The sequence below is a fragment of the Lutra lutra genome, chromosome 4, assembly GCF_902655055.1.
Source record: "Lutra lutra chromosome 4, mLutLut1.2, whole genome shotgun sequence".
Classification (NCBI taxonomy): Eukaryota; Metazoa; Chordata; class Mammalia; order Carnivora; family Mustelidae; genus Lutra; species Lutra lutra.
In genome coordinates this window covers 166,188,671-166,213,479 of record NC_062281.1, presented here as the reverse complement: position 1 = coordinate 166,213,479, position 24,809 = coordinate 166,188,671, and the positions used below count along the sequence as shown (strand labels likewise).

Below are 24,809 nucleotides of genomic sequence, written 5' to 3'. Positions count from 1 at the left end.
TCGTAGCAAGGTACAGATTTTAGATTCTCAAGATTTAAAGAAACAGCTTCTCTGCGTGCACAGTGGTGTTTGGAGTGAATGGACTTGGGTTTTCTCTTACTCTGGATTGCTGTTCTCTGTGTAGTGCTTGAGCTATACATTAGATCACCTGCTAGGGTTTCAGAAATACTGGCGTCCAGTCTTCACCCCACACCAGCTGAATCAGAATCTGTTGGGGGGAGGCCCAGGTCACAGTACTTTTTAAAACTTTTCAGATGTTTTTAATGTGCAGCCAAATTTGAGAACCACCACTTAAACCGTTTTCCAAGCAATCACGGGAAAGAATGTGATTATCTGTCTCCGCCTCTCTTTTGCCTGCCCCTCTCCAGAGGTCACACTGACTTTTTTTCAGCACCTTGGGTGCATCGAGCTCTTAACTGCAATTTTAATAGACCCCCTTCCTGTATAGCTCATTGAGGCACGTGGATTACATGACTCAGTAGATGTGGTTAGAGACGCTTGGGGAATAGTGGCAGTGTCTGGCAGGAGCAGAGCTGTGTTTTGTTCTGCTTGCTTTATCTTGTTAATAAAATTTTGAGTGTTTTTAATGAATTACTTCATAATATATTATCCGTAGAGTCATTCAGTGACAACCATTCTCCTATGCTGTCTTGCACTAATAACCAGTCAGGAAGTATAGAAGTACGCATCTTAAAGGACATCTATAATCCTGACCCTGCCTGGGGCCTTTGTTAGAGCAGGGCGCCTCACTGCGGCTCCATTCTTTCTGGGCAGTCTTTGCTACTGTAAACATCCTTGACTGGAAGCTGTAAGGTGTTCAGAGGAGCTTTCAGTCGGATGTTTACAGCGGCAGGCTGCCACGGTCGTCCCCAGCTGCGCAGCGCCTTTGAAACCATTGCAGGTTTGTGCCCACGGGCTCAGTTCCTCCTCTTGGGGTGTTTCCCTCCTCTCTGAGAAGTCCCTGCCACAGGAACTCAGACCACTTCTCTTCCTCCAAAACCAATGCTACCACGTCCCTGCTGTCCTTGTTGGAATTTGTTTCAGAAACCCCCTTTAAAAACAAGGTGGTGATCCCTGTGACAAAATCAGGCCTTGTGCTAACGCCTACTCATTCTCTTTGGGCTGTCTGCTGAACCAAGCGGCTGGAGGGAAGGGTCATGTCCTGTGCCTTCCTCAGGTCCTCAGTGCCTGGCGCTCTCTCAGTGTCAGATAGCTCCTAGTTCCATCCTAGCCTGACTGTAGTGCTGTGATCCATCCCCTTTTAAAGTGTGTCTAGCTGAAACAGCTCCTTGGTGCCTGGATTCAGGCCTTTGTAGGTGTTCAGGCCATTGATTGGAGTCCTACTGGGGCAGCTGCTGCCTGGCCTTTGAAGGTTGAGATTGCTGAACGCTGGCCTGAAATTCTAAGATAGCACTTTCAGTCCTCTGTAGACATGAAGTTTTCCCCAGCTCCAAATTGGCTGGCACCTCCTTAAATCCTTTAAAAGCGCCTACTCTCCAAAACTCACCCTTTCTGAAGGAGGCAGCAGTTCATTGTGGCTACTGAAGCAAAAGTACTTTTTTCAGTCTGGGGCTGGCTGCACAGCTCCGTAGTGATGGCCCAAGGATGGGGTGCTGCTCATTCTCTAACGTTTGTCAGTCTCCACTTCTGAAAAGATTCTGAGAGCAAGCCCTCTCTGGTCAGGGAAGCCAGTGCGAAAGCTGGGCAGATGCCCCATCCTGAATTGATCCAGTCACTTAGAGATTGTTCTAGCACAGGGGGTAATTCCCCACTGCCAGGGAAAGAAACTAGCCAGAAATACTGAGTTGTAGATCTAAGGTCCTTGACTTCTCAGAGATGCTTGGACGTTTCTCTTGTTCTTCGGGGAAGCAAGTAGACTATTCAGAAGCAGAGGGTAGTTGAAGCTGACTTCTACCCCCACTAAAGCTATGAGTTGAAAGTTCCTGCCCATTGAAATATCATTTTCTCTTCACCCATTTCTTTAAACCAAGCATAATCATTCCCTTGCTAGCTTGCCCTCCATTGGCCGGATGAGTCTTTGTGATGCAGAAGAACCTTAGATATGCCTCCTTCCACCCCAGTGATTCGAGAGCGTCACCCTGATCCTCAAAACGCTGCCCTGAGCGCCTCTCCTTGGGACTTCCTGAGTGTCCTGGGCACTGCCTGGTTCCCGAACAAGAGGGTGTGGTAGGCAGGATAGGAGAAGCTCTTTATGTGCTGTTGCCATTTTTGGCAGGAAGTATTTTGGCTTCCGAAAGGGGTGCTTCAAGGAACTGCTTTTTGTTTGGCAGAAAGACTATATTCACTTGCAGGTTAGTTGCAGTGAGAGCAAACTGGAGACAAAGCAATCACAGGTCAGGGCTGGGAAATGCCAGTTTCTCCCTCCTCCCTGATTTCCTTCAGGTTGGTTCTGGGGAAGTCTCAATCCTCTCCACCCTCTCATTTACCCGAGAGCTTTTGTAAGTTAGGTCTAGAGTATAGTGATTGATGTTTTTTACGAGATGAGAAGGGCATTCTCAGTGGAAAATAAATGCATTGAACCTATTTCAAGACCTTTAAATAGGTTGGGAGTTGGCGTCTGTTTCTTGGTTAAGGGAGGGTGTCAGTATTTATCCCTTCTACCGCCAAGAGCTAGTTGAAGGGTGAATGAGACACCCGTCAGGATCCCCAAGAGCTAAGGGAAAACGTCTGTATATACACAATATTTATAATGGTAAAAAGTCGAGTTGAAATAGAGGTGCTGTTGTCACAGTTACGTTGTTCTGGGGACTGAGACCTAGATGAGAAAAAAGGGGACCTCCTCTTTTTTCTGCCTCAGTGTGATTACATTCAGGGTTTGAACTGTTTGGGTCTGAAGCACAGAACACATTAATAACCTAGAAAATTCATTTATGTCTGAGGACTAGCTTAGAAACCCAGAAGGTTAAGAAAAGTGTCTGTTGAGGCTGAGTGGGTGGCCATTAGGGAATCTTGTGATGCCGGGACCCCAGTTCCTGAAAGGCTAGATGTCAGCAGTCCTAATTCTAGTATCTGGGGCCCCCCAGTCATGCCCTGTTCTGTAGGGGACATAAAAACTTCTCCCTATACCATGGCCGCAGAATCCTAGAGGTAGCAAAAGAGAGTTTAGGTACTTTTTTCTGTTGGTAACAGCTGTTGAGTTCAAGAGAATGTGTCAGACTACCAATTCAAGTTTTAAAAAAGCACTTTCTGGGGCACCTGGATGACTCAGTTGGAAGAGCATGCAACTCTTGATCTTGGGGTTGTGAGTTCAAGGCCCATGTTGGGAATAGAGCTTACTTTAAAAAAAAAAACAAAAAACCCAAAACTACTTTCCTACCTGCAGCTCTCTGCCTGACTCTATAAATAATCTGTCCATCATTCAGCAACCTCTTAGTGCATACCTTACAAGGAAATGAATGGCTGGGACATCAGAGAGCAAGAGAGAGTTGAGCCCTCAAAGTGCTCTCAACCAAGCAGGGAAGGCAGTGAATTTGACAAGCAGGTACACCAAAGTGTGAGGAAGGGACTGTGCAACATAGATTGGGACACCTAACCTAGTGAGGGTACACAGTACCACCTGTGTCACTGTCACTTTAGGGAGCTTTGAGGCAGTCCACAGCATCTCTATACCTTGAAGAAGTGTCTTTTCCTCTTTTCTTGAACCTGGCAAACTTATCCCAGAACAAGGAAGTGAGTAAATTAAGCTAATTTTCTGCTCAGCCAGCCCGAGTGGTTGTCTGTTTCTGTTGTTTTTGTTGTCCCAGGCAGGGGCACCATGTGTCACAGGGCCCTCCGGAAGCAGACGCCGACCTCTGTGTCAGTGGTCAGGGGCCCGCCAACCCCGGACCCCAGGCTCTAACCATGTCGTAGTGTGTGTAAACATCCTACACTCTCAGCTGTGAGCTCAAGGTGGCTGGGAGAGGGTTGTTTACTCCTTCTGCCATGGAAAACGTCAGCTGAAGAAGGAACAGTCTCTTCACCCAGCAGATTGGACCGAATGCGACCTCCCTAGTCAGCTAAGGCTGCCCCCTCAGCGGAGAGCTGTCCCTCAGGCCCCCCTGGGTTGCTCTTCTGTGGCTAAGTACAACCAGAACCAGACATGACGCTGGATAGACGTGGCCCTCTGTGACCACAGTGCTCTTGATGTACTGTGAAAAGCCGGGCACTTGCCTACCGGTGCTCTCAATCCTGACATTCAATTCTTAAGTTCCAGCCCAGGAAAAGCCCTGTTTCGCTTTCTCCTGCTCTGTCCCTCCAGAGCTGGCAGGCCCCAGATAAGGAGAGTGCTGCCTATTTGGGACATTGGGGGCCAGCCTGAGAGCTTGATGTTTGGGTAGCATCTTCCCAGTGCTCGCAATTAGCACCGTCTGCAGATCACAGGCCTTGACAGCGTTTACTGACAAGCACTGCTGGTGCGTGGTTTTTAGTTACGGTAATTATTTGCCCATTTGCAACTCATCACGCAATGGGTGATTACTCTGTACTTCAGAAAATTGGCTGTATGTTTTGTGAAGCCTATGGAATCTGTTATTTTTAGTTTGATTTAGCACAACTGGGCTCTTCGAATTCCACTTTCCCTTGGCTTCAAATGTGGAGAGCTCAGCATTCAGCAGGCAACTGCGCAGAGTCCGTCTGGGGGAAGAGTGGAAATTCACTGTAGCGGCTGCTGAGTCTGTTCTTTTCCTCTTACCTGCCTCTCCTTCTACCCCACAGGAGGAGGTGCGCCAGTCCGTGACTCCTGCCGAGCCTGTCCAGTACTACTTCACGCTGGCTCAGCAGCCCGCCGCCGTCCAGGTCCAGGGGCAGCAGCAGGGCCAGCAGACCAGCAGCTCCACAACCACCATCCAGCCTGGGCAGATCATCATCGCGCAGCCTCAGCAGGGCCAGGTCCGTGAGCTGTACGGGGTGCCCGCCAGCAGGACTGTGCCGCTTAGGTGCAGGATGGGGAATGCCTGGCCTGGGCGGAGAGGCAGGCCAATCATTACAGGGCACTAGACTTGAAGTCTGGAAACTCGGGCTTCTCCCTAGATTGAGCCACCCAGGTGATGTGTCACCCTAACCTTGGGGTCCCAGTTTCCTCAGGGTCAAATGAGAGTGCAGTGAATGAGACCCCCTTCAGGATCCCCATGAGCTAAGGGAAAACGTCTGTATTGTGCCCCATGAAGAGTAGTGACATCCCCATAGAAGGTATTGTAAGTGGACCCCATGGCTGCTGTTAGGAGATTAGGCCTCGTTACCAGCTTACATCCCTCTCTTCCCCTTCTCTCCATCATTTCTCTGTTGCACCATGGTTGTGTCAAGTGACCCCTTTTTACAATAGCAATCAGAATATTCTCTCTCCCCAGCAGTATTGTGAAAGCAGTAACATCCTCGTTTGTTAGGGGTCATGAGAGGCTGTAGAGAGCTCTGTTCTCTGAGCTCTGAATCCAAATTCTCTGTCAAGCATTAATTTATTCACCAAACATTGAGTCCTATCCTATGTGCTAGGGATGAAACAGTCCCTATTTTTAAGAATTTTCACTATCTAGTAGGGTAGAAATACTTAAAGATTAAAATACCACCACATGGGAAGTGTAAGAAACTCTTAGGGGTGTGTAAAGGGTGTTATGGGATCACATCAAAAGGGATATCTAGGGGATGCCTGGGTGGCTTAGTCGGTTAAATGTCTGCTGTCAGTACAGGTCGTGATCCCGGAGTCTTGGGATCCAGTCCCACATCGGGTTCCTTGCTTCTCCCTCTGCCTGCCACTCCCCCTGGTTGCTCATTCTCTCTCTCTCTGACAAATAAATAAATGAAATAAAATCTTAAAATTATATATAAAATTAAAATATATATAATAAAAATTATATATATAATATATATATATAAAACAACGTGAGGGAAGTGATAGAAGCAAATGTCAGAGAAGGTTTCCTGAAGGGAATAAAACAAGTCTTAGAGGGAACAATGGTAACGAATCAGATAAAGAGGGGAAGGAGGGCTTTCCAGAAGAGAGCAAAGCACGGGCAAAGACAGGAAACTGCACAGGGAGTGTTGGGAAGGCATAGTCAGCATGGGGGACATTTAGGCAAGTCTGAGAATAGAGGCAGAGGACACTGATAGCCTTGTGTCTGTGGGTAAGAGCTGGGTTTGCCTAGAAGAAACAAATTGGGGCAGAGGTAGATTTAAATATTAATGAAGATTTTAGGATTTATTCCCTGTCTCACTTTTTAATCCATATAACAGAAGTTTTAGGGTGCTTTCTCTTCGCCAGACACTGCTAGGCAGGAGAGGTTCAAAGATGATTGTAGCCCAGTCCCTGCTTCAAGGCGTTCACCATACCATGATGCCTAAGAGACCTTCTTTGGCTAATGCTGTGCCTCTGCGATGGTAAGAGCTTTCCCTGCCAAAGGCTTTATCCCTTTACAGAGCAAACTTCAAGGGAGTCCACCAGGCACAGGCTCTGATTGGCTGAACATCCTAAGAAGCTCATGGCTGTTGTGTTCTGACAGCAGGGCACGCCATACGTGATTTGACAGATGCCATGCTAACACAAGCCTTCATTTTCCTGAAGTGATTTAGAAATACCTTGGAAATCCTCTTGGGAAAATTGAGTTGATAGAGTACAGTGATGAGTTGGCAGTATGCATTTTTTTTTTAGTCAGCAAGAATTTCATCTCTCTTCGCCACCTCAGACTGGCTCAGCTTGGAGCTGATGAGGCCTGCGGAGATGGTGAAGTTGGTCTCTGCCTGGGTCTCCCAGCCGTTCTCTCTCCTGCTGCTTCAGGGTGGCCTTGTGCTGTGTCACCCCTCCTTGGACCTGTAGTAATGGCTATTTCAAGTTGAGTTCAGGTAACCTTTGCGGGACAGAATACTTACTAAGTGGGAAGGAAAGCATATTTTGGTAAAGTGAATCCTGTGTGTTCTGTCATAAAATTGGAAACTTCTATTCCTGGAGGTCGGGGGAATAGGCTGAGTTGAGAATGCTGGTGTGAGAATGGGAGGTGTTTCCTGTTGTCCCAGCCCACCCACCACATATGTTCTTACATAGATCCCTCTGTCCTCCTTCCTCCCGACCTCCAGGTCATAGTAATTTCTCCTTACCTAGTAATCCTGTGAATCTCAACTGTAGTTCCTAGAACACGTCCCCTTCCCCTGTAACTTCAGATGCACAGGAGACCTGTGCGGTCAGAAACTAAGAGCATCAGAATAGCAGCATCGATAGAAGCCCAGGAGCCACTGAGACTTGCAGCATCTTCTTACGAAGTGATTCGGAATTCAGAGTGGGGAGTTGTCATACTGGAACCGGGGCATTGGGGGTGTAGGTGTGGTGTTTAAAAGATCCCACCCTCCCCCCGCCCCACAACCATCGCCATGGCCCGCTCCTCCCCACCCCCTCCCCCAGCAGATGAACAGTATGTACTGGTCTTCCCTGCTCTGGGTGATCTGTAAGGGTCACATCTGGGACCCTTTTGAAATTTTGAAGTTTTGAAATTTGAGCAAGTGACTGCCCAACCCTTTTGACAGTTCAAGTCTACCATCTCTCAAAGGAGTAAGTTTCCTGGAACTGTCCATGAAGTGTGTATGAGAGACAGTCTGCCAAGTCATGGACGTTGGACAGAAATTTCTTAAAACTAAGGTTCCTGTTTCTAGAGAGTTCAGCTCTTGCTTTATTAAATTCGGTTGCTCAGGGATAGCCTCAATGAGCATCCAGGTCTTTGTGGTGTTTGCCTGTCCCGTGGGGAGCCGTGCTTGATCTGGCCAGTGTAGGCTGCGGTCATTCTCGCGTGAGGCTGGCGTGCACTTCGTCTCCTCCCAGTGTCGCATGCTAGAAGAAAGTCCGAGGTCCTGAGCTTCGTAAGTTCATCCTGACCTCACTTTCCATTTAGTCGGCTGTCGACATTCACCTGCTCCACAGTTGACCTTGGCCATGCCTCCAGTGAGCTGTCATGGTTGCTTTGGATTCTTCTGTACCACATGTGCCTTCCTGTCACCGAAGGGGCTTTGGAAAGCTGCAGCATTTGAACCATAGAGGTGTTTGGGGCCTGGGCAGGTATTCTGTACTGTGAGCCTAAAAATCCATGTGGCATTCTCCCGTCTTTTATTTCGGAGAGTAACTTCAGCCGTGCTCTAGGCCCAGAGGACTCTGAGTATTGTTAATTAGTGTTAAGATGAGTTTAGGCAACCACGGAAGGGGTTTGTTCCTAATTAACTGCTCGTTAGCCCCTACGGGCTCTGAGCTGGGGTTGAAGCCATTTTCTCCTCACTCTTTTCAGACCACACCCGTGACCATGCAGGTGGGAGAAGGCCAGCAGGTGCAGATTGTTCAGGCTCAGCCCCAGGGTCAGGCCCAGCAGGCCCAGAGCAGCAGCGGGCAGACCATGCAGGTGATGCAGCAGATCATCACGAACACGGGAGAGATCCAGCAGATTCCGGTAAGCCCCGCTCGGCCTCACCCCCGCCCCAAGGCGATGAGCTTACACGCGCACACAGAATATTGTATCTACCCATGTGTGTATGTGTACATACATTTCTCTAAACGATATCCCTATTAACCCAGACCACGACTTGCTTCCCTGTACACTCACTGCTTTTCTTTAATCCAGCTCGGGTTCACCACTGTGGGGCAGCTCCTTTCGATTTCCCTGCGCTCCACCTACGCGGAGAGTGCTCGTAACCACTATTTCATGCCAAGACCCAAAGGCCCCGTGAGGCAGTCCTGTCTTTTGATTAGCAGAGAATAAGAGGGAGGTGTACAGGGAAGGCCGTAAATACACTTGTTGCATATTCATGAGTCAGTTCCCAGTGGAGCCTGCAGCAAAGTATATTTTTGGCTTTCATTTAACTTCTCCATCCCTTCAATGTGGACTGCTGCTTCCTGTGCGCCTTGAGGGATTTCATTTCTTGGATTTGTTGGCTTTTTTTTACTTGTTCTTGCTCTTTTGTAAAAAATGTCCCATCTTAACACTTGCTCTCTATACGTTGGTCATTTTGCCACCCAGAGATGTAGAGAGTGAGTGACGTGGAGCAGTCCTTCCATTTCCTGCCCCTTGCCCTTCCTGTTGCAAATGACATGTAGGCAGATAGAGAAACTCCTTGGACTTGGTTAACCACTTCCTCTTTGAAAAAAGCTCCATTTTTGGGACTGTTCTTATTAACAGAGTAATAGACCAAGAGACAACTGAAGGAAAGCAGAGTGTGTGTGCCTCTGTGTATCTTTCTGTCTCCCCTCTCTCCTTTCCTCCCTTTCTTGTGCTTTTGGTGCACTCTCCCTCTGCTAGAGCTTGCTCCCTCTCACTCTCCCCCCCCCCACCCCTCCACACACACACACATGCACACACACACACAGATCCATCAGTTCCAGGTGCCTTGCCTCACTGTCTCAGCCACTAACCCCAAGACCTCTCTTGAATGGTTCATTCCCCATTTCACATGTGAAGGTGCCAGAACAAGTTCACTTAAGCCAGAGAAGAGGTCCCCCCCACTGCAGTAACTTTAACTCAATTCTTTCTGACTCCCAGTCACAGAGCTTTAGCCCAGATTTGTTGCAGAATTCGCTAGTCTTAGATTCCTAATGCAGGAGTCTGCATTTCTGAATTCCTCGGAGTGCTCACCCCAATAGAGGGGACCTTCAGGAAGGAAACTTTGCTTCTCTTTTAAAAGCCCAGAGGGCAGGCATTTTTTTTCCTGGCGTTAACATCAAAAAGCTGTCAGGCTCCCTGGACCCGTCTTTGTGGTGGAGGACGGAGGGCAGAGTATCACCAGATGTCTCAACCTAAGTCTAAAAGAGGAGCTTCTTGCTCCTAAGAACTGCTTGGAACTATCTGGCTCACAACTTTTCAGTCCCATCTGAGTTTCTGCAAAGAGCTCTCCCCAGCTGGTACATGTAAAATCCCTGTGGCCCTCAGAACACCTTCCCTGCTCTTGGGACAAGGCTGTAGTCTTTCATCCTGTGTTCCTTGGCTGGAGCTCTGGTGACTCCTGGGACCAGCCACCATCAGTCCCAGCAAATGAGGCTTCCCAAGCCTCCACCCAGCTGCCTTCATCCCCAAAAGCTACTTAGTGCTGTTGCCTGGAGGCCACACTGTAGGACTTAGTGCAGGGCAGTCTGGGCCTGCATCACAACTTCCCAGCAGCTCTTGTTGGCATATTCTCAGAAAGAAATGACCACCCATCACCCTATCTTGGTCTGTCTCCTGTGAACCAGATTCTTAATGGGTTTACATTTTATGTCCCTCCATTTTGCCATAAGTGGACAATTCTGGAATCTGGTCTACCAAGAACTTCCAAGAACCACACAAACTACCAAGTGTTAGTCTTTTCTTGGTGACTCAGATCTTCTTTGAGGCTGAAGTTGCAGAGAAGCGGTGTGATTTAACACTGCATGCAGGAGTGCAGCTCCATTTATCAGCATTTTCCTCATGGAAGTAAAATAACCTGCAAGTAAAATAACCTGTAAGCTCATGGAGGTGAGGGGAAAACTTGCTCCAGGACAAAAACGCATAACTTGCCTGTTCGCTTCTAGAAGCTTACCATGGCAACAACAGCCTGCTGGGCTGCCAGGGGAGGGTGTTGTCTGGGCCCCCAGATAGAGAGAGACCAGTCTGTGCTCCTGGCACCTCTTTCATCCCCCAAATCCCGAGTATGAATGTCTGTAGTGCTCTGCTGACTCTCCTGTGCTGAGCAACCAGCCGCCTTGGTCTCCGTGTTCCTGCTCAAGGCACTGAGACACTTCATGCTGCACTGTAGCGTTAGGAGTCTGAGTTAAGGCTTTTAGCGCACAATTAAATGCAGCGTGTGGTATTATTGTGTTATCTGAGACTTAATCTTAAGCTGAGGGACTCTAAGGGCATTTTTGTAGCTTTGGTTTCCCATGATGGGGTTTTCTGTGAAAGGTTTATTGATTCATCTTCCCCTTGGGAGGAGTTTGGCCAGAAGCTAGTGCTGAACACCAAGGATCCTAAAAGACCCACAGACCCCCATTGGTCCTGGCTGTTAGGTACTGAGATGGTGAAGCAGGCCAGCCTTTTCTTCAGACGTGTGCGGCATGGGGTTGGGCAGGACTAGGGCTAGGGTGCAGAGTGACGGCCATCTGTTTTGGGCTCCTGGCAGATGCTGGATCTCTTCTCGGTACCGCATCAGCCATCCCAGGACCTGGGGTGGTGGAGTTTGGAGATAGAGGGGAGAGTAGCCCAGACTTCAGATACAAAGCATTCTGATCATGTCTGACAGTCTTTGGGATAAAATCCTGAGATAAACTGAGCCCAGTGAATGTTAAGGGTGTGGCCATGCTGTTTCTCACGTATGTGACCAGGTCCTCTGGGCATTTTCTCCAAAGTCTATTTAGGGAACATACCCTCTTTTGTGTTTTGTGACTCGCCGGGTGGGGATGTTACAGTTTTCAAAGTAGGTTTCTTTGGAAGGGTCAGGAGGGTAGGGAGGACAGTTATCACCTCTGGTCATGGGAAGTCTGCCCATTGAGGTCGCACTCAGTCTCCTGTATCTGCTTGTCTGCCCTGCTCTAGGTGCAGCTGAATGCCGGCCAGCTGCAGTACATTCGCTTAGCCCAGCCTGTATCAGGCACCCAGGTTGTGCAGGGACAGATCCAGACACTTGCCACCAACGCTCAACAGGTACGTGCCCCAGCGACGCAGGCCCTGGGTTGGGTAGGCAGCTGGCCGGAGCTGGCCTCTGGCTGCAAAGGAGGGCTCAGCAATAGCTCTCGCCACCTCACCCTTTGGCAAGAGCCGCCCCCACACCCTGCTCATCTCTTCACCCAAAGGACAGATGGCGTTTATTGGAGGATTAGATTCAAAGTGTGTCTCTTACTATCTTATTCTCGTGGGACAAAGGAATGTGAAGGAGGGGAGATCTCAAGGACACTTGAAGAAAGCCTGATGTGTGTGTGCATGTCTGACTAGAGGAGGTGCTCTGACAGCAGGCCTCATCGCCAGGCTGTTTCCATCTTTAAAACCAGATAGCTGTTGTGTCCTGGCACTCCCTTGTCCTTTGGAAAGCTTGCGTGGCTTTTACTTCCTCGTGCACACCTAGCCAGAGACTGCCCCCTTCATCTCCTCTCATGCCCTAAAATATGGAAGACTGTGAGGCACAGGTGCTGAGGGGGCAGCCCCCCTGGGCTTGAGGTTTGGGGCTTGGAGGTTGGGGGTCGTGGGCATCATTTGCAGGGGATGGGCAATGCTGGTCAAGGGGAGGCGTTGTTAATGGATTCTTCTGCCTCAGACCCAAAAAAAGCAGCAATCGTTTAAGAGCTGGACGCGTCGGCCCAGTTGCATTTCTGGTGATGTATCTATTGACAGTGGTGACGGAGCTGAGTTTGTAGAGCAGCTCTCCAAAGATCTCATTTGGGAAAATAGGAATGAGCCAAAAGCAAGGCTTCAGAGTTCCATACAGTCTTTGGGATCATTAAAGGGCCCGTTCCAGACCCATTTCTTGGCTTACATAAGGACTTGGGCTTTTCCCTAAATGCCTTAGGGCTGACTGGCATGGAGTCACATCTCCAGACTGGTCATACCCTCAGGTAGCCTTCTTTTTTTAAAAAAACAAAAATGAAAAACAAAACCTTGTTAAGATTCTAACCTGGGATCCAAAACCTTTTCATGGCATGGGTTTGGGGGGAAAATGAAAAGGAAGAGTTTTTGGTTCCTCTGAGGTCAGTCTGGGGACCAGAAACTAAAGCCAGAAAGTGGAAAGAGTGAGGTTTTCGGACAGTAGTTGGGGAGAAGCCAGGAGGGGGCACCTGAGAGCGGTTGGAAGTCTGCTTTACAACAGATCTTAACTTGTGATAGCCTGGCACATAGTAGGCATTTGGTATGTGTTTGTTGAATGAATAATATGCATATGGAATTTAAAGGTAAATGAAACTTTCTTTTCAGCTCATGTGGAGGGCAGTCCTGCCAGCCACAGGGCACAGCGGATCTTCTCATCTATGAAGAGTATTTTCCACTTGTCCCAGGGTCATTCATTTATTCTGCAGACATTTCTTTAAATACTTACTTTGCACTGGGGGCTGTAAAGACAAAACATAGAGCTTCTGCCCTCCAGCCGCTTACAGGCGTGTGGGAGGGGAAGGACCCAAAACAGGGTACAACAGTGAGAAACCCTTCTGAAGCCCTTTCACACCAGTCCCCTCCTTAACTCCTGACGGCCTCATGGGTAAGCCTGATGGGTTGTTTTTGGCTGTCGTGAGGACACTCGAGAGGACAGTCCTTATGTGGCAGGTTGGCTGTGATGGTTCCAGGAGATGGCACACAGAGGACTACTAGTCAGATGTTCCGTAGATACACATACGAACACGAGCACGCTTCCGTCTTCTTCCTGTCTGCCAGGCTGTGTCGAGCAGCTGGCAGGCACAGTGTGGTGCAATTCCCCATGGCAGCACAGTTCTTTTCACATGTCCTTAAAATCCCCATGTGAGATTGCAGGTACAGGTGGTCGATGTTTTCCCTACCCCACCCACCTCCACCCCCACCCCTGTGCTTGGCCCAGAGGGCTGCACGTGGCCTGTCTCGGAAAAAGTACTTCATAGGTGTGCCACAAGGACTTCCAGGGCCAAAGCCACCTCCTCGCCAGGGTGTTTCGTATTCCAGTCAGATAATCTAGGTGATACGGGTTTGGTGTGGAGCCCACCTTCCAAGAACGAAAGGGACCACTCACCACTCTGCCCCACGTTTTGCTGTCTGCGTTCACTGGCTAAAAGACTCTCAGGTTTTCTGCCTAAGCCCTAAATGGGAGGCCTTGCCATGTTAGCTCCTAGGAGCTTGCAGTAAGGGGCAGGTGGGGGGGCAGGTGGATGGCAAGGGAGGTGGTTGTGGAGGTTCTATATATTTCCTGCTCCGGGGTCCTCTGTGGTCTCCTGTACAGTGCCAGCGCTGAGTAGCCATCCATGGCAGGGGATGGGGGAAGGACCCTTGCTTTCCTGCTACTCTCTGAGCACCTGTTCTGTGCCAGGCCTCATTCTGGGCACTTTACATGCATTGTCTTGTGTGGTCCTCACCACCCTCTCCTGGCTGTGGGCTGCTGGAGGGCTGTACCGGGCCCTGCAGCTGACCTGCCTGCTGTGCTGTCTTGATTCCCACAGATCACGCAGACAGAGGTGCAGCAAGGACAGCAGCAGTTCAGCCAGTTCACGGATGGGCAGGTAGGACCCAGTCTGGGCAGGGGCCTAGGGTGAGGGGTTGTCAGGGGTAGCAGGTGAGCTCTATGGGTTTGGATGGTTAGGGCCAGTGTCCCATTTTATGTTAACGAGTGGGCAGAAATTGTTAAAGCAAGTGCAGTCTTTAATTCGGAGTGCCAGTCCTTTAGATGTAGACTTACGGGAGCTGAAAATCATCTTAGACATTATATAGCCCCAGTCCCCATTTTACGGATGAGTAAACTGAGTCCTAGAGATGAGAAGTGTCTTATCTGTGCTCACTCAGCTCTTCATTGCAGAACTAGGACTGGAATGCAGGTCTTCTGTTTCCCTTTCTAGGACTTGTTTTTTTCCAGGCTAGGCTACTTTTTAATAGCTGGATTAGTTGAAATGCAGAGAACATGTGACCTCTCGAGCTCTCTTGGTTCCTGGAATTCAGTCATTCTAAACTCCTGTGAGAAGGGAATCTTTCCCTTTCCCTCTGCCTTCTCCCTCCCACTTATGGTCCCAGAGACCCCGGAGTCCATGAAAGGATGACACACCCAAGCCCATGTTCTCTGCTGACTAGAAGGGAGAGGAGCTGGCGTCAGGACCCACCTCTGGCCTCTGCCCGCACCACGTGCCAGGCTCACATGCCAGGGCTCCTGTCATGGTGGGGAGGTGGGAGGTCTTTGCCTGTGGGTTTTTGGGGTGGACACCTGAAAAAGTCAAGTGTCCATTTGGCTCTGCCCTTCCATAGTGGCTATGTGAGCTGCTTCTCAGTGCCTCATGGGTCTTGGCTTAGTATGTGTTTAAACCCAGGCCCCCTCCTCAAGCAGGGCCCGTGCAGGAAATGCAGGTTCAGTGTAGCCTCAGTCTGAGCCAAATACTCTGAGGAAAGGAGGAGGGGGGTAATCCTACTACACCCCTGCTAGTGAGGATTACCGAGAGTTGGGGAAATGCGGACTTCCAAGCAGCTGGTAGAGTGGTTCAAATTGCTTGTGTTTGTCACAGAGAAACAGCGTGCAGCAAGCCCGAGGCTCTGAGCTAACGGGAGAGGCAGAGCCCAGAGAAGTGAAAGCCACAGGAAATGCAACTCCCTGCACCTCTTCCCCGCCCACCACACACACCCCCTCACATGGGGCCGGAGCCTCCTGTGTCTGCTGCTCCCAGCCCCAGCAGAGCTCCACATCCCCTCCTCCCTCTGACGCCTTACAGTGGGTGGTGGTTGAGGTATCTGGGGCCCCCGACCATCTTGAGGCCCATAGGGAGCTGCATGCCCCTCTCCCAGGGGTGACCTCACTCTCTCCTCTCCACCCCTCGCAGCAGCTCTACCAGATCCAGCAAGTCACCATGCCTGCCGGCCAGGACCTCGCCCAGCCCATGTTCATCCAGTCAGCCAACCAGCCCTCCGACGGGCAGGCTCCCCAGGTGACCGGCGACTGAGGGCCTGAGCTGGCAAGGCCAAGGACACCCAACACACTTTTTGCCATACAGCCCCGGGCGATGGGCACAGCCTCCCTCCCCAGAGGACACGGCCGACCTCCGCGCCTCCTGCAGGCTAGGACACTGGTGCACTACGCCCCATGCCTGGGGGCCGAGATTCTCCAACAGAAAGATGCAATATTTTTTATTTCCTTTTTTTCCATTTTTTCTCCAAGGAATCAATATTTCAATATGTTGAGCTGTGTGTCCAATGCTATGAAATGAAAATATTAAATAACATATTTATGGCATTTTCTTGAAGAGTGTGGTTGAAGAAATACTTCTTTTGTTCTCTCTCTCTTTTTTTTTATTCTTACTGCTACTTCTTTTCAAGAGCAAATCTCCTCAGGGGGTATGTTATCTCCTGACTTTCTGAACAGCTGCTGCCCCCAGGATTTGCCATCTCGTTCTGCCCTCAGATTGAGTTAGGTGCCTGTGTAGCTTCCTCTTCACTAGTGGTCCTCTTGACCCTGCGCTTGTCCCAGAGCTCTGTGTGTCTGCACCCAGAGGCCATGGAAACATTCCTTGCATTTAAGAGATGAACTCATTCGCCATGGAGAGTGGATGGTTTCATTTCCAAACCCTTCTCTCCCAGGGACCGAAGGAGACTAGAACTTCGTGCATTTGCCCACCCCCACCCCCATTTTTTATTTTTAAAATACATTAAAAATTGTGCTAGTCTCCTTTGCTGCATGGACTTCAAACTGCATGAAATGCAATAAATCTCATTTTAGATAATTTAGAGTCTGGGTATCTGTGTCTGGGGGCACTCACGGGGCCGCTTTGCTTGAGAAGGCTTGGAAATTGGAAAGGTTTGTTTGCCCTCAGGTTGGGTGTCTGTGAAAGAGGGGGACCCTTGTGAGGAGGGGACTTTCAAAGCTAAGGGAACTTATGCTACATATCTGATTCAAATGGAGGTCTTCAGCTGACTTTGAAGATGAGCTACATCGGAACCTGCGGCTCAGAGGTGCCTGCGTGCCTTACTGAGACTACCACAGGTGGGCCGGATTCTGCTGCATCCTGCTGGTTTGAGGGTCAAGAGAGCATCCCTCATGGAAGAAACTGCCTCTGTCCTTCAAACAAGTCCCGCTACTTCTGCGCAGCACAGGCTGGCATCCTGAGCTGCCTGCTGTGGCCACGTCCACTCCCAGGGGCATGGTCTCTGCGGCGGTGGGTGGCCCAAGCTCCTTGTCAGCTCACTGCAGGCCAGAAGGCTTCTACAGCTAGGGCCTACTTCCTAGTCATTGAAGCAGGAAGAACGGAGCGTTCTGCTGCTTCAGTGGCTTTCATGGGCCATGGAAGCCAGCAATGAGCCACCTTCCTAACCTTCACCATGCCATCCTTACAACTGGAATGAGGCCTGTTGTCATGGGAAGAGCAGGGAACTGAGTGCCATTTAAAAGTATTAGCAGCGCCTGGGTGGCTCAGTGGATTAAGCTGCTGCCCTCGGCTCAGGTCGTGATCTCAGGGTCCTGGGATCGAGCCCCGCATCGGGCTCTCTGCTCAGCAGGGATCTTGCTTCCCCCTGACTCTCTGCTATTTGTGATCTCTCTCTGTCAAATAAGTAAATAAAATCTTTAAAAAAAAGGAAAAAAAATAAGGTATTAATTTCTTCTCTGATGGTAATATGCCACGAAACCTTGGACAGCTCCCTTCTCTTTGCTATCTTAAGGGGTGAGGTGGGCTTTGATAGGAAGGGGCTTTGATATTAGGCTACTGCAAGTCTGACCCTGTTATCCTGGTAATCCTCCCACTAAATGCTCCCCGCTGTCAGCCATGGTAAGTACTTGGACGTCTATCATCTATTCATTTTCGGTCCTTTACCTGAGCACACCTTACTTCATTCCACAAGAAAAATTAGGATGGCTTGCATTGAAAATATATACAATGAAACAATAAAATAGAACAAATTAGAATTAAGAAAAATATAATTGAGTAGGAAATTAGGATCATAAAAAGCAAGAACACAAATACCGTGGCCATAAAGACCTACACAGTTGTTAGAATTCAGTTTCACATTTGACCCTTGGGCTTACCGCCAAAGCAAAGGGAGAGATGACACCAAGTAAGACTCATACTATGAAGGGAAGAAAAATAACATTCTCCTGCAAAAGCAAAATTTTCTTTGTTTTGAGGTTTGGGATACGTGGTGTCACTCCGGTGACAGCTTGGGAGATGAAGCAGGTGATACTATCATAAGAAGTTAGTGAGCCTGTTCTTCCTGACTCCCTAGTGCCCACACCTCCCCCTGTATTGAGTTCTTTCTTGCTCAGGGCTTTTCTCCAAAGAGGGTCATCTGGCCTTTCCCACTGCCCTGTACCAATTCTCAGTGAGACATGCATATACTCCCGAAAGCCCAGCCCCCCAGGGAGAGATGCAAGCTGGGGAGGACCCTGGCCTCAGGAGAGGCAGCAGCTCCGCTCTTTGACTTCCTGGCTGAGCCCCCATGTTGAGGCCATGGCATTGCCCCACCTCGCTGCTCTTCAATTCATTCCTAAAAGCCCAAGTAGTTGGGTTTTCACACCAGTCAGTGGGTCCCCGTTTCCCACAGATGTATTTTGGAGATGTTTCGATCAGTTGTGATTGGAAAGCAACTATCTTACTGAGCACGTTCCCTTTAAATTTCCCCGTCAGCAGGGCCCAACTGGGTGTAAACAAACACTTTCGTGCAGCCCTAGAGGGCCCCTATCTAATCCCCAGCACGATCCCCTTACATCCGGAGCATGCTTTCAACATTTTTCCTAGCACTTGCAGCATCCGTCCTCCTGATGATCTTCAGGTGACCCTGCAGGGGAGACAGGAAGAGGGATCATGATCCTGCGTTACAGAGGGAGACATGCAAGGCCCAGCATAGTGCAGCGACTTGCCCAAGGTTACTCCATGGATTGGGATGGAGCTGAAGCCTAAATACTAGCCTCCTGACCCCCTGTGCATACAGTGTCTTTCTGGCTGGTGGTGGTGGTGGTGGTGGTCCACGTGGTGGCTGTAAGAGTAAGGCTTTACTAATTGTGAACTGTCTCCTGTTACTCTACCTCCCCCTAGCCATTGGCCCAGTCTTGAGTATATGTGGAATAAATAAAGCAGTTAGATCTGGTGTGTGGACAGATGATGGCTGGGATAACTCTCGGAGGCTGATGCCAGAGACTGGAGGCCCCTGGGATTAGGAACAGACCACCTGGGCAGCCTCCTTGCTACCCAGTTCTGCTGAGGCCACAAGGGGGCGGCACGAAGCGCTTCCCCAAGTCTCAGGTAGGTGCCCTGTCCAACCCTTACCCAACTTGAGACAATTCCGGGAACTACATGGGGTATCTCAATGGGTCCTAGGTTCTGAACCCCCTCACCCATAAAACCCTTAATTTTTAAAAAAGTTTATTTATTTGACAGATATCACAAATAGGCAGAGAGGCAGGCCGGGTGCTGGGGGGAAGCAGGCTCCCCGCTGAGCAGAGAGCCTGATGCGGGGCTCAATCCCAGGACACCAGGATCATGACCCGAGCCAAAGGCAGAGGCTTTAACCCACTGAGCCACCCAGGTGCCCCCAAACTCTTAACTTTTGAAGGCAGGGGCATTCCTGGGGCAACTGAGGGCTGGAAGCACTATCCAAGTATTACATCAGGGTAGTTTCTCAGGTTTGATTTTATTTTATTTTTTTTTTTTAAAGATTTTATTTATTTATTTGACAGAGAGAGATCACAAGTAGGCAGAGAGGCAGGCAGAGAAAGAGGGAAGCAGGCTCCTCGCAGAGCAGAGAGCCCGATGCGGGGCTCGATCCCAGGACCCTGAGATCATGACCCGAGCCGAAGGCAGAGGCTTTAACCCACTGAGCCACCCAGGCGCCCCTGATTTTATTTTTTAAGTGATCTTTACACCTAACATGGGCCTCGAACTCGTGACCCCGAGATCAAGAGTCACAAGCTCCACTGACTGAGCCAGGCAGGCGCCCAGGTTCTCAGATTTTATAAGGGTTTTCTGGCAGTCCAAATTCATTCAAGGCCCTTCTTATCTCCCCAGCTTTGTGTCTTTCCACTCTCCTCTCTCCTGCACTCTTTGCACATTCAGTTACTAGTCCCTGGGTACACCTCCCCTTTCAGAATGTACTAGCCCCACTGCCTGGAATGTCATTTTATTTCTTTTCCACTTACTGATCTATACATCCATCAAGACCCAATTTAAATGGCCCTTGCTGAGAAACTTCTAAGTCCCGGGGCAGAGTCTGCAAAGACCTCTTCCATGCTCCCATGGCAATGTCTATAGCCTCTGTTGTTCATGCTTATAACCACAGTCATTCAGCAAATATTTCCTTGGCACTTCCTATGTGTCAGAAATTGTTTTTAAACGTTGTAAAGATGGCTGAAAATTAGCCCAGATGAGGTCTGGGCTATCGTGAAACTTATATGGGGTTGAGGGCTGAGGGGAAGTGTACATGGGAATGGGGGGGAGAGAGAGAGAGAGTAAACACAAGACAAGTTTGGCTCTGAAGAAACCCCCTATCACTTTGTTAGAATTTCTGGGTTTGGTTATCTTCCTCACAGATGGCCCTCTTCCAGTCCAGAGTCCTCTGTGCTCCTCCAGAGCCCAGCACAGGGCCAGGCACCAGGAGGATGGCAGTGACTGATGAAGAGTGAATGAACGTGAACCCTTCCCTGAAGACAGGGCCTCCAAACCTGTGCGCATTCCTAGCACTACTCCTTTGCCTTGGCTATTTTTTACTTGTTAACATTTTTTAAAAATTGAGCACTTACAACATGCTGGGCAGGGTTATCAGAGATTATCCTTTCAAGAAATTTTCTGTGTAGCAGGGGGGCCTGGGTGGCACAGTTGGTTAAGCATCTGGCTCTTGGTTTTGGCTCAGGTCATGATCTGGGGGTTGTGAGATGGAACCCCGCATTGGACTCCACGCTCAGCACGGAGTCCGCTGGAAAGTCTCTCTTTCTCTCTCTGCCCTTCCCACTCATGCTCGCTCGCTCTCTCTAAAGTAAGTCTTTAAAAACAATTTCTGTGTAAGAAAGTATATTTAAGCTTGATACGTGATGATCTAATTTCATCTTTACATCCTCATAAGGTAGGTATTCTTATTTTCTAAGTGAGAAACTGAAGCTCAAAGAGGTTAAGAAATTACCCAAGGGCACCATCTGGTTGAGTGGAGCCAGGAGCTTCAAGAAACTTCCTGTCCCAGCCAGCTCTGCCCCACTGGTCACTTCCCCTGGGCTCATGATTCTTTCCCTAGAGAGAATGAGAGCCCCTGCACGGCCCTCCCCAGGTAGGGACCTAGCTTTTTTGTCCCACTGCTCCAACCATCCACACAGGCCTCGGCAAGGTGGCATCTGACCTCCCAGAGGAGGAGACCCTAGAGTGGAGATCAAGTGCTTAGTGGCATGAGCAACTTGGGTGTGGCCTCCCCAAGGCCCTTGAGCTGGGCTGGCAGTGTTACTCCCTGGCCTGGGTGCTGGCCCGGAAAGAGGGGATGGGGGGACAGCAAGGCTGGCGCTCAGAATGGGAGAACCTAAGCTGGGTCCCAGCTGGGCCAGGTTGGGCTGGGTTCCTCTGGCTGGCTTGTGCTGAGGAGCCATCCCAAATAGCCTGGTCCCTCTCTACAGCCTGGAGCCCCATCACCTCTCCAGCTCCCCAAACCTCCCCAAGCCCCTGTGCCTCTCTTTCAAGTAAAGTTCTGAGACAGAAGCTTTCTAAGATCTTGTATATGTCAAAATGTCTCTATTTTGCCCTTTAAATGACAGTTTGGCAATGTATGGAATTCTAGGTTCAGAATTATTTGCCCTCAGCACTCAGAAGATTCTATTCCATTGTCTTTTGGCATCTGTTGTTGCTGATGAGATGCTTACTGTCAATTCAATTATTGGACCTTTGTAGATAAGCTATCTTTTCCTCTCTGGTGGCTTTTAGAATTTCCTTTTTATTCTTGATATTCTACACTTTGGCTAAAAGGTGTCTAGATGTAGTTTTGTTTTTGAAGATATCTTACTTGGCAGTCTGGACCTTTTCAATCTAGAAATTCAAATCCTATTTCTGGAAAGATCTTAGTCACTCTTTCCAGTATCTTTTTCTGGAACTAATATATGTTGGGGTTTCCTATTCAATCTTCGATGTCTCTTTTCTTTTGTATGTTTAATCTCTTTATTGTTCTGTGCTTTATTCTGGAGGATATCCTTAGTTCTAGTTTCTAATTCACTAATTCTCTCTTCAGCTGCATTTACTCCACTAACCCATCTATTGATTTCTTTTCTTTTCTTTTCTTTTTTTAAATAAGATCTTATTTATTTATTTGACAGAGAGATAGAGCCAGAGAGCACAAGCCAGGGGAATGGCAGAGGAAGGAGAAACAGACTCCCCACTAAGGAGGGGAGCCTGAATTAGGGCTTGATCCCAGGACTTTGTGGTCATGACCCAAGCCAAAGGCAGACACTTAACTGACTGAGCTGCCCAGGTGCCCCTGTTGATTTCTTTTTTAATGTCAGTGACTTCAGTTTTCATTTCTTGAATTTCTAGATAGTTTTGTTCAAAGCTAGCTGCTACCTGGTTTGAAACATCTGTTCTTGTTTTATAGATGCTATTCCTTCCTTAATCTTTTTGAAGATTTTAACCATATTAAACTTCCTTTCAGATTGCTCTATTATCTCTAGATCTTTAGGTATGAATTCTCCCATGAGAGAGGGGCCTCTCAAGATATTGTACTTACTTTTACTTATATGTTGTGAAGTTTATCCTTGAGATAGTTATTTTGAGCACACTTTCCTACCTTGTGTGTAGAGGTCACCCTAAGGGATGATTTCTCAGTTGAATCTGCGCAAGCCATGTGGATGTTCACCAGCTGCAAACTAGTTCTTATATTAGCATCTTGGCTTGGGATATTTCTACCCAAAGCCAAGACCAGGAGGCTAGCAGGCAGACATACTTTAGCACTTTCCCAGACCCAGCGTTAGGCAGGGAGTCTGCTGTAGCCCCTGCCACTGGTGGGGGCTCCCATCCTGCAAATGCCTCCTCAGAGTTACAGCTTCCACTCCTACTCACCACCAGAATTCCCTCTCATTTCTGCCCCTTAGAGATTTCTCATTCTCGCTTTTGAGTTGGATATGTATTTTTTAAAGTCATCCAATATTTCAGGGAAGTTATCTAATTCGAAGTTATTTAATAGTTCAGGGAAGGGGGACTTTAATATATGTTCACTTAAGTTCGACCTGGAAGTCCCACTCTCTGGGCCTCCCATCCCGGTCATTGAGCCCCCCAGTTTCCCTTGTGAGCCCCCATTCTCCTCCCTGGACCCCTGTCTCCCTTAGCAAGGCTTACCCCTTTTCTGAACCCCCTTCTCTGCCCCTCTATCTGCAGTCCCTCCCGCTAACATCATCTCCTTCTCTGAGCCCTTGTCCAAGCTTCCCCCACCAACAGAGCACGGATCGGGGAGGCTTCCTTCCACTGCACTCTCAGCAACTCAGAAGAATATCCTTCCTCCTCATTTTCCAACCAACTCAGCTGTCCCAGCTGCCCTCATTGAGAATGTGGAGCCTATCAGCATACCCACAGTAGTAGTGACGCCTTCTGCATGGTCTTCCCGGAGTTGGGGGTTAAGGAGGAAGAATCACGAGGATTCAGAGGAGGAGCTGCAAGAGAAGGGATGGTTTTGACTTTCAATTCCACACCCCTTTCTCCCTCAGTGTCTCCTCTTTGTGGGCCCCCCTCCAGCCCTGAGGATCAATGGGGGTTCACTTTCGCTGAGCTCAGCGACACTGCTCCCTCCCCACCTCCTGTGGCTTTGAGCTCACTGGCCCAGAAGGCCTGTGTTGTCTGGGCTGGGGACAGCTCAGTGGCACCTCGAGATCTGGGGGGAGAGAAACTCCTCTGGCCCCTCCAGGACTTCCCACCTGCCGGGTTGGCCTAGGTCCCTTGTCCTCTCTGGCCTTACTGGGGAACGGAAGCAGGCCTGATCCTTCCCTTATACCTCCTCCTCCTCCTCCTCACAGTGGAGTGGAACTCTAGAGGCAAATAATGCATGTGATGCCACCACCCCGGGAAACCCCTCCTCCTAGGAAGCCTTTCCAGACTGAAAAGAGCTGCCAGGTCTAGGGACTGCCCACGGCATCTCCTCTGTCCACCCACCCCGCCCACATACCTGAAGAGCAGTAAGATGAATGGTTCACGTGTGTACCCCTCCCAGCATGATCAAGAATTTTTCGTGCGCTCGGTCTTCCCGAGACTTAAGGAAGGTGGGGCAGGGGTGGAATGACTTGCCCAAGGTCACCAGCTAGTCCAGAGGAAGAGTCAGGAAGCCTAGCCATGACTTGTAGTTCAGTGCTCTTTCTGCCCCTGGCACTGCCAGCCTCCCCAGCTGCTGAAGCCTCCAACTCCACCCCTCCTGAGCCCTCTCCTACAGAGCCCCAGCCTCTGCTGCATACCCAGGCTAAGACTATTGGCCAGTCTGCTGGTCAGGTCTGCTTGGCCAGACTGTTTCCTATCAGGCCAAACTGGACCTTCTGGCTTAGCATTCAAGGCCCCTGCTGTCCCCCTTGCCAAGCTTACCCTTCTTCTCCCTTGCTCTGTAACTTTCTCTCCAACCCCACATCCCACCTACACACGCACAGACATACACACTACAGCACAGGGGTAGAGAGCTAGATCAGGTGAGTCTCTTCGCTGACCCTCAGTCTTCTTATCTGTAAAATGGGGGTGTAAGCAGGTTGGGGTGCTGAAATACGACAATGCAAGTAAAGGTAAGCCTGCCCAAGGCTTAGCATTTAGCCCCAGCTTCAGCCCGGGCGCTGCAGGCATAACTACTGCACTTCTCTGCACCTCCCCGAGTCCTTCACACCCCTGTACCCTTCTTGGGATGTTGCCAGTGGAGACTTTTCCCTCATCTGACCTCTCACACCCCTGGGAGCTGTAAGAAAACCCGGGGTGGGGGGGGTCTGGGATGTGGAGAGGGAAGAGTAGGAGATCTGGTGGGTGGAAACATGACGCCCCCCAAACCCATCAACCCCAATTCAAGCAGAACACCTCTGTTTTAATGCTTTGTACATGTTGGGATGCTACTTCATGATTCCATTGCTAATAAAGCCTGAAAACCACTGACTTAAAACCCCTTTCTCACTTCAAGAAAGGAAACTGCAACTTTGGTTGACCTGAGATCACACTGCTTGCTGGCTGTTATAGTCAATGACAGGCTTGAGCCAGGTCCCAGCCACTTCTAGACCTGAACACTTACAGA

General features: G+C 49.4%; 1 protein-coding gene across 5 annotated transcripts in view; it reads left to right on the top strand.

Moving 5' to 3' along the window:
* Positions 1-16,333, top strand: part of NFYC (nuclear transcription factor Y subunit gamma) — a 69,345-nt gene extending 53,012 nt beyond the window's left edge. For 3 of the 5 annotated variants that reach the window (XM_047725182.1, XM_047725179.1, XM_047725181.1), the window contains exons 6-10: positions 4,714-4,887; positions 8,256-8,414; positions 11,505-11,612; positions 14,078-14,137; positions 15,125-16,333. In XM_047725182.1, the coding sequence (XP_047581138.1) occupies positions 4,714-4,887; positions 8,256-8,414; positions 11,505-11,612; positions 14,078-14,137; positions 15,125-15,556 (933 nt within the window). In that variant the 3' untranslated portion in view covers positions 15,557-16,333. The remainder of the gene's footprint in view (positions 1-4,713; positions 4,888-8,255; positions 8,415-11,504; positions 11,613-14,077; positions 14,138-15,124) is intronic. The other 2 variants (XM_047725184.1, XM_047725183.1) reach the window with 2 other exon arrangements.
* Positions 16,334-24,809: the final 8,476 nt, after the last annotated feature.